Below are 19,476 nucleotides of genomic sequence, written 5' to 3' on the forward strand. Positions count from 1 at the left end.
ACCTTGAGTTGGGATTGTTTTTGTCTGACTAAATATACAGTGCATCCGGAAAGTATTCACGGCGCTTCACTTTTTCCACATTTTGTTATGTTACACCCTTATTCCAAAATGGATTAAATTAATTTTTTTCCTCAAAATTCTACACACAACACCCCATAATGACAATGTGAAAAAAGTTTTTTTGAAATTTTTGCAAATTTATTAAAAATAAAAAACTAAGAAATCACATGTACATAAGTATTCACAGCCTTTGCCATGAAGCTCAAAATTGAGCTCAGGTGCATCCTGTTTCCACTGATCATCCTTGAGATGTTTCTGCAGCTTAATTGGAGTCCACCTGTGGTAAATTCAGTTGATTGGACATGATTTGGAAAGGCACACACCTGTCTATATAAGGTCCCACAGTTGACAGTGCATGTCAGAGCACAAACCAAGCATGAAGTCAAAGGAATTGTCTGTAGACCTCCGAGACAGGATTGTCTCGAGGCACAAATCTGGGGAAGGTTACAGAAAAATTTCTGCTGCTTTGAAGGTCCCAATGAGCACAGTGGCCTCCATCATCCGTAAGTGGAAGAAGTTCGGAACCACCAGGACTCTTCCTAGAGCTGGCCGGCCATCTAAACTGAGTAATCGGGGGAGAAGGGCCTTAGTCAGGGAGGTGACCAAGAACCCGATGGTCACTCTGTCAGAGCTCCAGAGTTCCTCTGTGGAGAGAGGAGAACCTTCCAGAAGGACAACCATCTCTGCAGCAATCCACCAATCAGGCCTGTATGGTAGAGTGGCCAGACGGAAGCCACTCCTTAGTAAAAGGCACATAGCAGCCCGCCTGGAGTTTGCCAAAAGGCACCTGAAGGACTCTCAGACCATGAGAAACAAATTTCTCTGGTCTGATGAGACAAAGATTGAACTCTTTGGTGTGAATGCCAGGCGTCACGTTTGGAGGAAACCAGGCACTGCTCATCACCAGGCCAATACCATCCCTACAGTGAAGCATGGTGGTGGCAGCATCATGCTGTGGGGATGTTTTTCAGCGGCAGGAACTGGGAGACTAGTCAGGGTAGAGGGAAAGATGAATGCAGCAAAGTACAGAGACATCCTGGATGAAAACCTGCTCCAGAGCGCTCTTGACCTCAGACTGGGGCGACGGTTTATCTTTCAGCAGGACAACGACCCTAAGCACACAGCCAAGATATCAAAGGAGTGGCTTCAGGACAACTCTGTGAATGTCCTTGAGTGGCCCAGCCAGAGCCCAGACTTGAATCCGATTGAACATCTCTGGAGAGATCTGAAAATGGCTGTGCACCGACGCTTCCCATCCAACCTGATGGAGCTTGAGAGGTGCTGCAAAGAGGAATGGGTGAAACTGCCCAAAGATAGGTGTGCCAACCTTGTGGCATCATTCAAAAAGACTTGAGGCTGTAATTGCTGCCAAAGGTGCATCAACAAAGTATTGAGCAAAGGCTGTGAATACTTATGTACATGTGATTTCTCAGGTTTTTTATTTTTAATAAATTTGCAAAAATCTCAAATAAACTTTTTTCACGTTGTCATTATGGGGTGTTGTGTGTAGAATTTTGAGGAAAAAAATTAATTTAATCCATTTTGGTATAAGGCTGCAACATAACAAAATGTGGAAAAAGTGAAGCGCTGTGAATACTTTCCGGATGCACTGTACATCTTCATGAACTTGTTCTTTTTTAAGAGGGGTGAGGTTATCGTGCATCAGCAGACACAGGTTTATTCATTTAGCCCGGCTAAGATGGCCCGCTCACATGTTTTTTGCTGCCATCATGATCCCACTCTGGCTCCTATATTTACTTAAGTTTTCTCGGCAAACCTTGAATGGACAGAAAAGCTGAAACACCACTCTGGGGTATTTTGTCTGTATTATATTCACTGCTGTATATGTTAATAAAATGTAACCCTGATGAGAGTAATAGAGATATTACAGCGTTTCTGTCAGCATTCACCGTCTTCCTCATGTGTCTGAAGCTGAGGAGCTGTGAGCATTGATGGCTGTAATCAGAGCTACAACTTCTTTTGTCATAATGGACCTGATTACTGATTCAGCGGTCTGGAGAGGCGAAGGCAACCATTTAGATTACGATGACCTTAAATTACCCTGAATAATGTAAAGTGGCATAATGGCATACCAAGGCAAAGAGAAAACCTGATTCTGATTATGATGCCAAACTAAAAATAAGGGCTGCTGTTCATGTCTGTGGCTCTCTAACTGTCATCTGACTTTGTTCTCTAGTACTGTGTGTTGAGCCAAATCCATGCTATTTGATTTGAATTCAAACAAGATCAGCGTTTATGCAATTTAACAGCTGCCTGAAATTCGGTACTAGCAAACTGAGCAGCAGCTGCAGTGAAGCAGAAAGGCGTCCCTCCCTTCATGGCTGGAGGTTGTCAGCTTTCATCCGATTACGAAGCTCCTACATGTTTCCCATTTCAGTATCAGGCCGTAATGTCAAGACTGAATTTGAGAATTGAATTGACACTTATATGCGAAGGGTAGTGATTGTTGGTGAGGATTATTTTTACATCAATAAATTGCACATGTGAAGAATGTATTCCATCCATCTCCAGAAACTGAAATCCAACAAACAATACAGTCCCAACAAGTTTGTCGACACCCATGTGTAACTCCCCTCATAACTAAAACCCCTGCCTTGTAACAGAGCCTTTCTCAACAGTATTTCGTATGGCACGCTTCATATGTTTCGATAAGCCATGGACATTTGCTGGATAAACATCATGGAGTTAGTCTGTCCGTTAGTTCAGACGTGTCTAAATAACAACAGGACAGAGAGAGAAAAGGGAACATTTCTAACCGCAAGTGCTGTCAAGGAAACTTAACATTAAGTAAGGTTAACACAGCAATTTAGACTATCATTATTATGAAGCCTGGTTACCAATGTCACCATAATTTATTTTTTACTAGATTTATTTATTTTTTGTTTGAAAAACGGACTTCCTTGCGTCCCCCTCACTTCCACCACCCTCTCTAACGTATGATATATATATATATATATATATATAGCTTAACACTACATTTCCCAGAAAGCTTGAACTAAGTCTTTGTAACAGTAGAAATGTCAACTCTATACTCAGTATGAAGCCAAGCAGGCAAATGTGATGTTGGCAGATAAGATCTGTCCTAATGGGATTGTTCATATCTCAAGGAGACATTCAGTCGCCCATTCCTCTGAGAACCAAATCGTACAACAAGAGCAACTAGATAAATGGATGAAACAGGCGCAAACCTAATTCACTCGGGACTATGTGTGTGTGTGTGTGTGTGTGTGTGTATGTATCTTCAATCAATGTGTAACCTGCAGACTGAACGATGTCCACCTGAAAGAGAAGAGCCAGAGAGACACTCTGAGCTCCGCTGTGTTTGCCGTGTGAGATGACCATCATGTAGCCGTGTGCCATTGACTGACTGAGGGATTAATGGTTTCAAATTGCTGACATAAAATGCTATAAAGCCAGCAAAGGTGCATTAACACAGACTGCAGAACAGTATAATGTCAACAAAAGACAAAGATTACCTGTGATAGTAAAGCATGTTCAATAAAAACTCATCAATCGCACCAAAACAGTGTACCTAATATTTTACCTTGTACCCACTGGTGGCAGTTGTCATTATATTTGGTTTTGCTTAACTTGATCCTTAAGGCACCTTTCTCTGTAAAAGCTTCACAGAAAGTACAAACCAAGCAAAAAACACAATGTCTCTTATTTGTTTCCAATTATATATATACTGCACCATCTGTTTTTATGTGCGTGCTTCCTTTTAGTGTTTTGATTTTGTTATAAATGTTGTCATGTCAGGACGTATGTTACACCCCTTCCTCAGTTTTACCTCATTGCACTCTCCCACCCAGATGTCTTGAGCTGATAGGGGTCATTTGTCCATCACTGTCGCCTTCCGAGATAATGCTTGTCTCGGTGGCAAATAATAGAGATGCCGTCTTCACACAACTGTTCAGGCTGTGCAGAAAGAGAGAAATGTTTATGGTGGACATGTTAACATTTTGAGATACTTGTTCTTCTTTTTGTCCAAATGAAAAAAGCCACTTGTCAATGGGGAAAATATTTTTTTATAAAGATAAATGTGTTATGTTGTAGTGAATGTTGCATCTCTCAGTTATTATAGCAAAATTTTGCAAGCTCACTTGCTGTAATAAAGTATGAGCTTTCGAGGACAGCCTTTGGTCCCTTGTATTTTACACAATGTGCTTAAAACCGCCCTCATCAGAGGGAGGTGACTGAATGTCATGTCACTTTGTACTCACAGGGGGTTTTCTGTGAGTTTGACTCTTGTGGATGAGGTCTTCACATATGCCAGTCAGGTGGACAAACAGCATTTTGTATGCTTCTCATTCTGATCATAATTTAACATATTGGGCTGTTTAACTTTACAAACACGTAACTGAAGTAACTCAGCATTAGAAAACATTAAAACCTCAGATTGTATTTTCAATGTGTGTGTTGAGCCTGGGAATACTGGCGGCAACTTTAAAAACATACTTAAATCAAGAGGTTTTGTTTTTGTCATTAGCAATAGAATAGTTGGGTATAACAGGTGTGAAAATGGAAGAACATTTTCACTGAAAAAAATGCAAATGTGGTTATATAATGTCATGTTACTGGTTCGTAAATACATGTCAAGACTCTGTGAGGAAGTGAAGCAATGCCAACACCAAATGGCTCATTAAATATATTTGCAGGCCATTGAACCTACATCCTTTTCCTGCTCCATTGCGTCTGCCTTTCCCTTTCACAGTAAATGTTTCCTGTTTCCAGCTCTATAAAGTCTAAATCCAAAATTCACAGAACATAATCATAAAAAAACTACCTTTGGCTTAAAATGCAATCTATGGATTATGTCATTTTCATTCTTTAAATAATACAACTGTTAAATATTCTGTATTGGTTCAATGTTTTTAAAACTCAAGGAACCTGTTACATTTAGTGCAGCGCTGGTGTCAAGGAGGGAGAGCTTTAGGAGCAGCTGATCGTGATGATGTGTACACAGTGTTTAGGGAGAAAGAAAAGGTTAATGAGGGACATACTGAGCCTTTTATTCCTGACAGTAACGTGCATGGTGAGACCAGCGTCCCTATTAAGGTCAATACGAGTATCTTCATAACAAACAAATGCAAACGTCTCCTTCCTGGGGAAATGTCTGATTAGCCAAACACCATATACAGCTGTGTAGGCGTGTGTGCTCATTTCTAAACCAGTCTTCAACCTTATGAGGTATAAAAACACAGATATGATATCCATATTTAGGGAATTACAAAACATAGATTTTAATCTAAGCACAGCAAAATCATTTGATTTGTAGTTGATACTCTTGAAAGCTAGATTTTGGCTGGAAGAGGACATGTGAGGAAAAACAAAACATTGCCTGTAAGCCCCTAGAGTCTGCTGAACATAGAAGTAACTGTCATGCTGTATACTGTGATACAAACAGAGACAACATATAACTTGACTGTACACCCAAACGCAAACAAACGGCACAATAATAATAATAATAATAGACAAACAACTACATTTTTATTAGTGCAATAATACTCTCCTTTCTGCCTCTGCGTCTTTACTCCTCCAGGCCTGCAGGTGGCGCAGTGACGTTGTAACCTGCAGGCTTGTAGCCAAGGAAGAGAGCATGGTGGTGGGACCTTCAATGTTTTGCAGTTTGTCAACTTAATAGAAATGTAATTATTTCCTCATTTATTCACATAATCTACTCGGAACAATCAGACAGTAGTTATCGACCCCAAGGTGAGTCTTGTGTATTAGTTCTGTGCGCGTAATAAACGTCGTTGTGTGCTAACTGAGGAAGCTAACCTCAGCTAGCTAAGCTGCTACACCGGGCATCAGGGCAGGACATGCTGCAGGATTTGGTGACATGCATCTCTGAGCTGTCACTGCTGTGGTCACTTTGGACATCTGTCAGTGGCATCTACACTTTCACAGCTTTGAATCCTCCACATTCATGTCATACATCTCGTTTTATTCCAAGGTCTAAATAGACATCTGTGAAGAAATTGAGAGTTATGGCGACCTTGACTTCTGTTTACTACTTGCATGCAGCGACTGTCATTTCAGCTCCTATGATTCAGCACTTAGATCGTGTGTATTTGTGTCAGTGGTGGAAGAAGTACTCGGATCCTTTACTTAAGTTAAAGTTGTAGTTCTACAATACAAAAACACACGTGCATTAGTATTATACTATGTACTCATCATGCATGTCCAAATTCAGAGTGTTAACAGTGGATAAAGTAGAATATTTACTCTGTAATGTAGTGCAGTAGAAGCATGAAATAAAGTGCTGTCTTTAAATTATGATTATTTTTATTCTGACCAACTCACTTTTGAGAAGCTGGAACCAGAGAATGTTTCACTGGAAAAATGATGATTTCACTGTCAATTGTTTCAGTTCTAACTGACTTGTCTCGTCTAGTAGGTCTGGATCTACCATGGAGCCCATAATGAATCAGATCTGGCTGAGAGTCCTCCAGCGCCTCCACAGAACCTCATTACTTCCCAGGAGGAGCCATTCAGGGTGTACTGAGCATGCCACTGTTCCTGCCTCCACCAACTCCAGACATATCAAGCCCACACTCTTGGTGTCCCGCCTCTATCAGCCTTCAAACCTGCGTGACGTGGGACAGGACAACCGGCTGCAAGGAGAGATGACTTGTAAGAGCCAAAGGCTCATGCAGCAGGCCGGGCTCATCCATCCATCCAACCCGGGTTGTTATTACTACCTTCCTGCCACTGTCCGCTCCATGGAGAAGCTGGTGAGACATGTTTATTTAAAGAAATAGTACAAGTCAACTCAAGTAAGCATGATGAATCTTTTTGTTTGTTTAGTAATTCATAAGAAAAAAGGAAAAGATTACAGCAATATCATCAGCATCATTTTGTGTTGCAGAAATATATTTTCTTCTCCCTTCATATTATTTTAATCATTTAAGATTTATTTTGCAATCCATTGGGGGGGGCGGTCCCGGCTCCAAGGTTGGGAACCACTGCATCATCATAAATGTGATGAACCTGGATGCAAGGTTAAGTGTAAATGTTGTCATGTTCTCTCTCTCTCAGGGGAGAGTAATTGACCAAGAGATGCAGGGGATCGGTGGTCAGAAGCTGGACATGCCCAGTTTGTGCTCAGCTGATCTCTGGAAAACCAGTGAGCGCTGGGACTTGATGGGAAAGGAGCTGCTCCGTCTGAAAGACCGCCATGGAGCCGACTACTGCTTGGCTCCCACACACGAGGAGGCAGTGACGACTCTGGTCGCTCACCAGACGACTCTCTCCTACAGACAGCTCCCTCTGCTTCTTTATCAGGTAGCCCTTACCGTGTTGCCATCAGTGTGTTTTGTAATAAGCTGCAGTTTTTACATTTATTTTTATTTTTTATAAATAGATCACCCGCAAATTCAGAGACGAACCAAAGCCGAAGTTTGGTCTGCTTCGAGGGAGGGAGTTCTACATGAAGGACATGTACTCATTTGATGTGAGTGAAGAAGCAGCTTACCAGACCTATGACTCTGTATGCCAGGCATACACCAGGCTCTTCGCCCGGCTCGGTCTGCGTTGCGTTCAGGTGCAGGCAGACACGGGCAACATCGGCGGTAAACTCTCCCACGAGTTCCAGCTGCCAGCAGACATTGGTGAGGACAGGCTTCTGGTCTGTGGGAACTGCTCCTTCTCTGCTAATGTAGAGACCATGTCATCAGACGGAACTGACTGCCCACAGTGCAGTACTGGCACACTGGTAGAGTCAAAGGGTATAGAGGTCGGCCACACCTTTTACCTGGGTAAAAAATACTCTCATGTATTCAATGCCACCTTCAGCAATGCCCAGAACAAGCCTAGTATTGCAGAGATGGGCTGCTATGGTCTTGGGGTAACCCGTATTCTTGCTGCGGCCATTGAGGTGATGTCAACAGAAGAGGGGATCCGCTGGCCAGGTCTTCTCGCCCCCTACCAGGTGTGTGTTTTACCCCCAAAGAAGGGCAGCAAGGTGGACGAGGCGGCAGTCTTAGCTGAGGAATTGGTTCACACTTTGGGAGAAACTCTGCCTCGTTTGAGAGGAGAAGTTGTTCTTGATGACCGGACACAGATGACCATTGGAAAGAGGCTGAAGGATGCCAGCAGACTGGGCTACCCGTATGTTATCGTAGTGGGACAGGGAGCGCTAGAGGAAACACCCAGGTTTGAGGTGATCTGTCAGCGGACAGGTGAGACAATGTTTCTCAGTAAAGATGGACTGTTAGATCTTCTGGGAAGAGTGGAAACTGTGTGAATAACAACTCTGAATGTGGAAATAAATGTGATTTTATGTTTGTGTGCATATTGTAATAAGCAAAATGTGTATGAGGCAATCAGTGAGGTGGTGGGATAAGAAGATAAAAGCCTTGTATGTTTTGTAAGTTGTGTCTGGAAGTTTATTTTTGTTTTACAAAGTTAGAAAACCTCTAATTTACATACCAGTTGACATTGCTGATTGGCATAAACTTACTGTCACAACAAAAACATATTAAATTGAATGATTGATGTAATACACAGGAATGTCACAATGTTATTTTTGCAGCGTTTCATGTTCCCATGCAAATAAAAACATGAGCCCACAGAGGTGAACACAAATAATGACCATTTGTTGTGTTTTAATATGCATTTGCATTTATAACATAGTACAACTCAATGCTGGAATTGGGTAAATGCTGCAAATACAACCATTTTAATGAAAGTCATGGAAAAGCAAAAAAACGAAATGGACATTTGCAGTGGTGAAAGAAGTAGTGCTAAAAATAGCATTATCACAACATATATAAAGTAAATACTCCATTACAAGTGAAAATACAGAAGTAGCTCAATATGCAGGTTGGCCACATTTGAGTGTTATTATATGTAATTTATTTATTCTTTATACTTTCTACCAATTCTTCATGGCATGGGCGACGGAACAAAAGTTTCACTACTGTGTTTCCGCACGGATCTTAAATCACGTAGCACCGCCCATGCACATGTGTAAACAAGGAGCTGGGTAACTTATTAGTATAACGTTATTACAGCTGACGGGCTGGTGGCGGTAATTACAAGTCATAGTTTTTATAAGGTTTGTAAACAACGAAGCGCTGCTTCAAAAATCTATTTTGCTCGAAAATGGCGGAGAAATGTGACAGCGACGATGGCATGGACGAGTTCATGGACAAATTCAAGACCCAGAGATATAAAAATGCCTTCAGTGAAAACAGCTGGGAGGAGGTAAGAAGCTATCGATTATCAACATTAGCCAGAAATGATTTCTACGTAAGTGGGCTGTGCCAACTTTAATGTTGTTGCAGTTGTAAGCTAACGTTAGCAAGCTAACTGGTAACATGACAGAGGTAAACATTCTGTGCAGCCGCAGTGACCCCTCTGTTTTTGTCTCATCCAGGAGTTCAATAAAGTGCCCATGTTCATGAAAACAGCCCCTGAAGAAATCGACTCAAAACAATACCCGGAACTAGCTTGTCTCCAGGCCATTATCCATGATGAAGATAGACCCCCAGAAGGTAGGTGGACCACAGCTTTAAGTCCCTCCAGCTTTTGAAACACCTGTTGGGGTTAGTTATCTTTGTCATCGGTGAAAAGAAGCTTGAGAAACTGTTACGGACTCAGTTCATTTGCCTCATTCCTCCCCAGAGCAAGCAAAGAGCCTGAAAGATGAGGGGAATCAGTTTTTCAAAGAGAAGAACTATCAAAAGGCCATCCTGGCCTACACAGCAGGTTTGAAGAAGAAGTGTGGGGACCAGGACCTGGACACAGTTCTCCTCACCAACCGGGCGGCAGCACACTTCCACCTGGGTGAGGATTTCTTATTTACATGCCACACAGACACATTCATAGCTTTAAAATGTAAATGTATCGCTTGCACCATGAACATGGGTTGTTGGCTTACTAAGATATCGCAGAATAATATTTTATAATGATAACATCCTTCATCCTCATTTCATCATGTTTGTGTCATGCAGGTAACATGCGCTCTGCGTTGAATGATGCTGCAGCTGCAAAGAAGATCAAACCAGACCACTTGAAAGCCATAATCAGAGGTATGTAATATAAACATACAGGTGGTTCGCCTGCATATAGCAATAAATATGGTTAAACATTGCAATAGCATAACGGTACACAGTAATCACAAGAAAGCAAAACTCTGCTTAGAATGACAAAAACAAGCATGTGCATGTCTTGTGTATGTGTCTGCAGGTGTTCAGTGTTGTATAGAGCTGCGCATCTTTGCAGAGGCCGTCCAGTGGTGTGATGAGGGGCTCAAGGTCTGTCCCACTGACAAGAAGCTGCTGGAGCTGAGAGTGGCAGCAGATAAACTCAAGGTCTAATCACTACTATGTTGAATTGATTTTTGAGGTGGAGGTTTTGTTTTCGGTCGAGCATAACGATTATTTAATTATTATTATTTTTGTGCCTTAGAGAGCAGCAGAGAGAGATGCCCGGAAGGCCAATGCCAAAGAGAAAAAGCTGCATGGTGAGAAAGAAGCTCTTCTGGCTGCTATAAAGGTAAACGCCCTATTTAAAACTTCCACTGGCTGTCAGTCCAGCATCACACCCGTGGAGCTTTGCATGCGCACTAAGTGTATGTTAACATGATGTGAGACGTGTACGGCCCGTTTTTTTTTTCGTGATGATCAGATGCGTGTTTGTGTGCTTTACTCAGGATCGAGGCATCAAGCTCCTCCAGCCTGTGAAGCCTCGTCAGCATAGTTCAGACAGTGAGGACGAGGATGAAGGCTCCTCGGCAGCGATATCGCAGCTGAGCCTGGACGGCCTCGGCTCTCGGGAGGCCACGGGGGCTCAGGTCTTCCTGGACGAGCAGGGCTCCCTGCACTGGCCCGTTCTCTTCCTCTATCCTGAACACCAGCAGAGCGACTTCATCTCTGCTTTCTGTGACAACAACTGGTAAACTCCTCCTGTTCTTGTTGTCTAGTCTTGGATATATCTTGATTTGGTGTATTTCTGTAGCCAAGATGTAGTTACATTTGCTGCAGCTATCTTAAAAGATTACAAGTAATGTTTAGAAATCTCCCCTGTAGTTTGTAGTTAAAGATTCTAGCAATTAGATTTTGTTCTTCAACTTTGTATACTGTAAGAAATACTACACACAAATACTTTTATTTTTAAGTGTTTTACATCAGATTCACAGCTGCAAAGTCACTCCTGCCTCTTTTTATTTGTCTTGTTCAGCTTCATAGATCACCTGGCGGTCATGTTTGGAGAAGAACTTCCACCTTGGGACGCGGACAGAAAATACCATCCCCAAAATCTGCAGGTTTGTGTGTCACGCCTAAACTTTATCGATCAGGAACGATTTGCACCACCAACCTGAAGAAGTTAACTTTTGCTGTTTTGTTCTGCAGCCTTGAACTTGTGAAAAGTATGTAGATACATAATTCAGTTACTGTCAAACAGGGATTGTATTTCATCACCAAAAACATATCGATAGGTGACAATAATCCATTTTTAATCCTAATTAACCACATTTGACCTTTCCTCACTTTCTAGCTGTACTTTGAAGATGAGAAGAAGGAGACGCTCCACCAAGTAAAGCCAGAGACGACACTTTTAGAAGTGTTGCAGCACAAAAGGTACATCTATTGTGATAAAGTCTGTTATTCATTCAGTGTGATTTCATTTTGAAGAATTCTGAATTTTGATAAGCTGGCAGGCGTCCGTTATTTTCTTGCAGTTCTTGGTTTAACTAGTTTAACCTGCATCTCTTGCTTGCATCATTCTATTTTTTTCTCTCTTTGTCTTAATAGGCCTAAAATTATTTAAAATTTTAGGTATAAATCTTGACTGTAAAGGCTCATGCACACCTTCAGTTTCTTGTAGGCAGGCGTGTAGGAGGAAATGTCCACAGGCAAGAGAAGAGAGAACTTCTCTGCACACTGCCCTTTTACTCGTTAATACATTTATTAACATTTATTACGTTTATAAATGTATTGCAAGTAAATTTTAAGTAACTGCAAGTAAAATAGCAGCCTAAATGTTACCTAGGCTCAAATTTGTCTTCTTTATTTAATGGCACTTTAGTTTGTGCAACCAATTAAAAAGCAGACAAATAACCTAATGAGAACCATGCAAATGACTTCTTTTCTGCTGTGGGCTGTTTGGTGTTTCCTCATTAAGCAGGAACATGAAAGTGATATTTTAATTTGATGACATATATCTCCCTTTGGGCAGGTGCTCCTTGTCATAGATTCTTTGCTTTTGTAATCCAGCACAGTGGAGGAATGTATATCTCTGAGGATATTATCTGTTTGGACACTCGTTGACTTCAGCTTTCTCTTCCTCTTTTCTGTTAACAGGTTTTTCGTCAAGGCGGGCACTCCCAGCTTCATCGTTCTGGTAAATGGCTCATCCTTCTGGAAGCAGTTTTTAACAGGAAAGAAAATACAAGGATTGTAAAAACACTGGCCTTCAGATCTTGGACTTTCAATACATCAAATTCTCTTTTCAACCCCAGAAGACTGACTTTGTTCTTGGGACACCATGCGTGTTTCTCATGGCCGAGAGCAGGACACACTGTTTGCCACCAAATATCAATATAAAAGAATGAAAAACGAATGTAATCCATGTGGATTCTTTGAGTTTCTGTATGTAGAAATAAAACAGTGTAAATAGATTTCATTCAAGTGCTTAATTAGACAAATTAATGACAAATGAAACCACCATACATTAATTAAACAACAAGAACAAAATGTGTAATAAGTATAAACAAGTGATGTAAGTGCTTGTAAGTAAACATTTAAAAAAAAAAAGAAAGAATACAGCAAAGCCTTCTGACTTTATCCTTGACATTTAAAACACTAGTTCCTAAACAGAAATCTGGTGCTGTAAGTCTCAGTGTTAGTCAGCAACAAAAGCAATATAATCTCAAGTTCACCTTTCAGTTTTGCTTTTAGAGAAAGTTTGGTGGCTTTCCACCAGGACTTTCAACACTGAGACGCACATTACAGGTGACTAGTGTTTGCCAAGTTAGGTGTTGGATTAAAGTCGACAGCTTCTGTACCTTGTTCAGCAGGCTTTTCTGTCATTGCCGATGCGCTTCAGTACATTACAATAGACAACTCAGCCAGGCACGAGTTCCCTAGAGCTACGTGTTCTGTATCGACAGGGTGATACGATGAACTAATTACTAAGATGCTCATGCTTCCAGTCAGGCCTTTAGCTTCTATTGTCACAGACAGATGTGTCATCAAGAGCACTAAATATAAACATAAAAACATCGGGCCTCATGCGGGAACCACTTGTTCTGCAGGACTTTCGGCATCCTCTGATGCCAAGGGGACACAATTCAAAATGATTACATCTTATACGTAAATACACACTTGGATTTTGTCTTTAGAATCAGAATAAAGTACTTTATTGATCCCCGGGGGGAAATGATCTGAGCTGAATCATATTTCCTTCACAAGATCAACAGGAAGCCACGAAGCTCAGTATGACGCCATGACCCCTTGGTTCATAAAACCAGCCTGGGGTGGGTATCCAGGAGCCATCATCACTGGAGCAGGCTGCATGTTGACAATGGTTTGAGACTGCACATTGATGACAGTGGGAGTGTTTTTGCGATGTTTTAACTCGCGATGCATCTGACACCAGGAACACCACAAGCAAAAGCAGGACACTGCGATGTCCTTACAGATAGAACCCTGCAGAGAACCAGAGTGAAGAGAATGTAAAGTTGTAAATTCAGCATGGCTTCACTTTTATTCAATACGTCATGTGAAATTCAGTATACAACAGCTTTACGTGCATCATACCTTGATGCCATATCTGTTTCGTATGGCAGCCCTTACAGACAGCACTGCCGGAGGAACAAACAGTGGTATCCCACAGGCTGCCATTATGGCAGGGCTGAATATGTCACACAATGGGAGACAAGTGCACTCTCCAAATCGTCCTGAAACCGTGCAGGCAAGGCACGGGCAGCACCAGAAACCATAGCAACCTGAAAAACACCCGGGGATATACAAACTCTCTTAATAATGACTTAATATTACTAAAGCAGGCCATAGAAATGAGGGGAAAAATAGTTTGGATTCTTACAGGTACTTGTATCCTCAAAGCAGTCCAAGAGACCACTGCTCCATTCTGCTGAGGGTTTTTCTTCCATCTTCCAACCTCATCCACAGATGGTGAATAATAAACACTGAAATCAGAGCATAGCAAGAATCTCACATCAAAAAAAAAAAGAAATACTCATATCCTGGAGCATGTTATGCAGAAGCTTATATTATATTTCTTAAGCTCTTTCCACGCATTCAGTAGAGCTCATGTCTGAAAATGTCATTCCTGCACCACATTTATCCTCTACAGCAGAAGATCTGATTCGATTTTGGAGCTCCTTGTTGCGAAACGTGTGCGTCTCTGAATTCAAACCTTCCCACTTCTTGATTTCACAGAACATTTGAACCATTGACAGCCAGGTTTACGTCAATCCAAACATCATTTTAATACATTGCTGCTTTTCTGTTCATGTGTAAAATAATTCAGAGGGGATTTTTTTTTTTATTAGGAAATGAGAGTATACAATTCACCCTCCAGTTTGACAGCAATAACACTCAAGCATTGTGTTTCCACGGAGGGAAAAGGAGTTCCCTGTTAGCTGTGTTACTTTCTCCTGTGGCAATCATGTTTTAATATACTGTATTTAGCTTTGACTAACACATTACCACCTGCTCTTCCCAGTTATTTGGAAAACCTCTGAATAAGAAGTGCACACTGATTGGGCAAAATAAAAGGCTGGCAAATTGGCTGTATAATTCAAACAGAGACCACGTGAGAAAAATACCAACAACATAAAATATGTTATAGCCTGTGGTGAGTAAAAAACAAACAAAACAGATGAACAATAAAAGAAGAACAAAAATAAACCTCTTTCTAAGAGTCTTACAGTCAGATACCTTTGATTGTGTTTTTATATTTCAATATACTGGATGTGCTAAGAATCGCCATACAGGTATCCTCTTAAAGTCACAGTTTGCTCCTAAAATAAACCAGCTGGTAATATTTAGAAATACCCAGGATGCCTCTGCCTCAAGTGTGGTTAATGTGTGTTTACAAAAACTGCTGCATGTGTCTGTTACAAAGAAAGTGAAAATCTCTGATTTTGGTCTGCAGAAACCCCACTCCTCTTCATCTTTTACAGCATGTCAGATTAAACTTTGATTTAGCTGATAAAGATGTAAAATGTCTTATTAGCAAATGTAAAGATCTCACCTGATTGAGCTGGACACCTTGTTGGTGACTCTGCGGCTGTGAGTGGATGAAATGATGTGCCTTGGATTAGGAGTGGCATCTTGTACGTGTCGGACAGCTAAACACAAACAATGCTGCAAAACCTGAATCTACTGGCACAAAGAAATGGAACCGAAAGCACATGCAGAGAATAGCGTGTCCATGGTATTTCAATTACTACGTCCAAGTGGATATTTTTAAGAGTTTAAGTTACTCCATTTAAACACAGGAACAGACGGTTGAAATGTCCCAAAAAGGAACTGTTCTGTCAGAAATACCTGCATGTGTCTGTGTCACAAAGGAAGTGAAAATCAATGATTTTGGTCTGCAGAAACCCCACTCCTCTTCATCGTTTTGTGTGGCATCTTCTGCACAGATAAACACCAACAATGCTGCAAAACCTGAATCTACTGGCACAAAGACATGAGATTCATGCTAAGAATAGCATGTCCATCGTATTTTAATTTCTATCATTTAAAAAGTTAAAAAGTTCGGACCAGGAACATACATGGTTTGTTAAAATAACTGTAGATGGAGTGACTGCACTCATAGGAGCCGGTGATGAACTGGCTGCAGGGAGTTTCCAGGATTCAGCTCCTGATGACAAGAACCTGATCACAAATGTCAACAGGTCAGGATTATAACATCCATCAAGCTGGGAGGGTTTCGTCTGTGTGACCCAGTTTCTGACATCTGATGACAGTTAAATTACACCACGCCTTTGGTGGATGTACTGCACTCGAACATGTCATCAGTTAGTGTGTGAATTAAAGCAAAGATTTTTACTTCCAATTTATAAACCTTTTTGAATTCATGAGCATCAAGAACGAACGGAAGGGGAAAAAATATTCTATCTAATCGGAGATGAACATGTACAATACAGAAGAAATACACCAGTTCATACATACTAAACCTGCTCAGTGACTAGAGGGATTATCAGTGGAAAATACATCTTAATATGACTATTTCCTTATTTGTTGTTTGCTAAATACCACAAATATTGCTGCACTCTTGGAACAGGAATACTGTGTGTGTGTTCTGCCCTGCTGTTGACCTGCTGTGATGGGGGCTGGGGTGGGGGTCCGTCCTGCTGGGCCAGAACACAGTAACTTGTCTGAATCCAGTCCCATTTTGATTTGACTACAACACTACAACACATCTTCATTGTGCCACTCTGTACAAAGACATGTCAGGTGTATAGCACAAGGAGTCCAGGGCTCCCACTACCCGTCTGAGACGTTTGCCTGTGTTTTGTTTATAATTTAAGCAAACTGAATTTGCCGTATGTTAGCCAACCACATGTCCATATCTGCCTGAAGTTTTAGCTTCAAGGTGTAAATCACTATTTGCCTGACTTTTGGGTGTCAGGCAAGTACAATTCAGTTTACGCACCCGATTAGCTAAATCCCACCTTGACATGTTTACCAGCCACCCACTCTCATAGTGTCACTCTGGCCAATCAAATGTCAGCGCATCCTCTGCGTCACCAGTTTGGTGGGATTCTCAACAGGAGAAGAGAGAGAGTGTGATGTGTAGTTCAGCAAAGCAAAACCCAAAAAGGTCAACATGTTGAACTGAAGACTTGGAGCAGCAGCTGGTGGAAGCAGATCCACTCCTCTTTAAAAGTCTTGCTCCGATGAAACAGACAAGTGTTGCAGCCGTTCTTCAGAAATCAGGTGAGCTAAATGTTTCGTTTTAAGAACCTGGGTAGCAAATACTAAAACAAGACAAGGTGGAGAGGGTTTTTTTTCCCCCGCCAGAATTAATGTTATAACTTAAAAAAGTTGAGCAATATCGTGTACCTACAAACAAAATGTGGGCCTCCAGCATAGCTTCCTAATAATACAGTCAAGTTGAAATGGTGTCTTCTACCAGAAAGAAATTGAAAGTCAGGGGAATTCGTTGCTGTGATACACAATGGGAGCTTTGGTGTAGATGTTGATACTTTGCCGCCATCTTCTGGTTCCCTTCTTTACTACTAATATAAGAGCAGCCAGAAACAACGTTAACGACCCCATCTCTGTTCTTCTTGTGTGGAGAGGCAGACAGTACATTAGTTACTTAATTTGACGTATTTTCCTATGAAACAGGATGTTGGGGTGGGACACAACGCAGGAAAGGTTTTATTCAAAAGTGTAAAACGGAGCAATATTGGTTAGAAACTCTTGTTTGTTAAATAAACCTGTGATCATTTTATTGATTGGGAACTTTTATTCATTGCCATCCACACATGTTTACTGAGAAGTAAGAGAGAGCAGATTGTTATATGAACACACAGTATTTTATTTTTAAAGAGGTTTCATTTGATTGTGATTTCACCCTCATCAACACACCGACACCAACCACTTCCTCTCAGCATCAGATAAAAATTATTACTTCAATTACAAATCTACACATAGTGGTTTTCTGGGATTATAAGACCTTTGGACTCGATGACACACTGTTATGTGTATTAATTATACATAATTTCTTCAACATACATGTGATCCTAAAACAGCAACTGACAGGGACAAGCAAGTATTTTGGTAATGTTCAGGGAACAAATGTAGACTTTCAAAGACACATTTGTGAATCTCCTTCTGATCCGTCATCTCGAGGCCATAGTTTACAACAGTAGGTCACTTTTATTAAGGAGGACAAGCCCTAGGTCTTTAAAAAGAGGGAGAGACTGATCATGTCTACCAACTTCCACCATAAAATTGACAGGATTATCATTACTGAGGCATTATGTACCCAGCATGTTCTGATTCCATTTATTTAAATATAAAACGATCACATCGTTGGATCTAACTGATAAATACTTTGCTTCTGTCTTCAGTGTAACAAAACAAACAGCAGCAAGCTGATGAGCTTCTTGGAAAAAAAAAAAAATAATAAGGTCAAAACAAAACTGTGTTCGCCCTCTCAGCCCCACACCAAACCAGGAATAACACAACATGGTCACACCACAGATAACTGACCTGAGCTAAATCAAATTTCCTTCGCATGACAGAGCAGGCCAATTAGAAGACGCAAAGCTCTGTGTGAAGCCGCAAAAAATGAAACAAAAAAAACCCTCGATTAGCTATTAAACCCAGCAGGAGGTGGGTGTCCAGGAGCCATCATCACTGGACCAGGCTGCGTGTTGACGATGACTGCGGGGTGCTTCTTGCGATATTTCAGCTCACGATGCATCTGACACCAGGAGCACCAGGAGCAGACACAGGAGGTCGCGATGTCCTTACAAAGAGAACCCTGTGGAGAACAAAAGTACAGTTCTTTTTACTGTATTCCTCAGTTATCATTTAGTGTCTTACAATAGTCAGTCTCATTATGTTCATTAATCTCCACAGAGAAAATGACTGAAGAAGTGCATTCTTTAAATTCAAGTATATCATTCTCTAAAATTCAAATGTATTTTTGTAAAAATGGCCCTATTTTCTGTTGATGTACCTGAGGCTTTCATTAAACATGATATGTGAAATCAATGTGCATCAGTTTTGACAGTTTTGATCACCTTGATACCGTATCTGTGTCGAACGCCAACCCGCAGAGACAGGCCTGCAGGAGGCGCACACAGAGGTAGTCCACAGGCTGCTGTTATGGCTGGGCTGAATATGTCACATAATGGGAGACAACGGTTCTCTCCAAATTTTCCTGCAACTGTACAGGCAAGGCAAGGGCAGCACCAGAAACCATAGCAACCTGAAAAACAAGCAGTCATAAGTTGTAATATATAGTCTTGGCTTTATATGACTGAAGAAGGAGAAAAGTATTTGACCTCTTTACAAGTTTTACAAATATGACATTTTTGATAAGATTATGTGTTGGAAGTGGTGTTGATTCTTACATGAACTTTTGTCGTCGCAACAGTCAAAGAGGCCTGTGTTCCAGTCTGTCAAGGGTTGTGCCATTGGCTCTTGAACTTTACCACAATTAACCTGTTAACTGAAAATGAAGTGTAGTATAGTCAGTATATAGCAAGGAAACCTGGGGAAAATGACATTGTGTTGCACTTAACAGAAATGTAATGTTTACAACACATATTCATCCTTAAGAGCCAATGACCTGATTAGATAATGGGCCGTCTCGTGGCATTCATTTGAATATTAATGAGAAAAATCTTTGAATTGACGCATTCTCAATTTCATGGAACAGCACAACCAATCA

The 19,476-nt window shown here is 41.1% G+C and overlaps 3 protein-coding genes across 4 annotated transcripts; 2 read left to right on the forward strand and 1 right to left on the reverse strand.

Moving 5' to 3' along the window:
- Positions 1-5,673: 5,673 nt before the first annotated feature.
- On the forward strand, positions 5,674-8,659 carry pars2 (prolyl-tRNA synthetase 2, mitochondrial). The gene is made up of 4 exons (XM_070909394.1): positions 5,674-5,796; positions 6,482-6,818; positions 7,123-7,368; positions 7,448-8,659. Exons 2-4 carry the CDS (start codon positions 6,495-6,497, stop codon positions 8,327-8,329), a joined length of 1,452 nt encoding a protein of 483 aa, XP_070765495.1. The 5' UTR covers positions 5,674-5,796; positions 6,482-6,494; the 3' UTR covers positions 8,330-8,659.
- Positions 8,660-9,165: 506 nt separating this feature from the next.
- On the forward strand, positions 9,166-12,698 carry ttc4 (tetratricopeptide repeat domain 4). Of its 2 annotated transcripts, XM_070908696.1 has the most exons (10): positions 9,166-9,291; positions 9,464-9,581; positions 9,712-9,873; positions 10,041-10,118; positions 10,276-10,400; positions 10,498-10,584; positions 10,742-10,983; positions 11,269-11,353; positions 11,587-11,669; positions 12,393-12,698. In XM_070908696.1, the coding sequence occupies exons 1-10, from the start codon at positions 9,190-9,192 to the stop codon at positions 12,490-12,492; spliced, it is 1,182 nt and encodes a 393-aa protein (XP_070764797.1). In that variant the 5' UTR covers positions 9,166-9,189; the 3' UTR covers positions 12,493-12,698. The 2 variants fall into 2 exon arrangements, with proteins under 2 accessions (XP_070764797.1, XP_070764799.1); XM_070908698.1 differs by lacking the exons at positions 10,742-10,983; positions 11,269-11,353.
- Positions 12,699-13,523: 825 nt separating this feature from the next.
- Positions 13,524-15,363, reverse strand: LOC139287589 (cornifelin-like). The gene is made up of 4 exons (XM_070908699.1): positions 15,310-15,363; positions 14,137-14,239; positions 13,851-14,038; positions 13,524-13,739 (listed from the first exon to the last, which is right to left on the reverse strand). The coding sequence occupies exons 2-4, from the start codon at positions 14,201-14,203 to the stop codon at positions 13,524-13,526; spliced, it is 471 nt and encodes a 156-aa protein (XP_070764800.1). The 5' UTR covers positions 14,204-14,239; positions 15,310-15,363.
- Positions 15,364-19,476: the final 4,113 nt, after the last annotated feature.

Source organism: Enoplosus armatus, chromosome 7 (genome assembly GCF_043641665.1).
Source record: "Enoplosus armatus isolate fEnoArm2 chromosome 7, fEnoArm2.hap1, whole genome shotgun sequence".
Taxonomy (NCBI): domain Eukaryota; kingdom Metazoa; phylum Chordata; class Actinopteri; order Centrarchiformes; family Enoplosidae; genus Enoplosus; species Enoplosus armatus.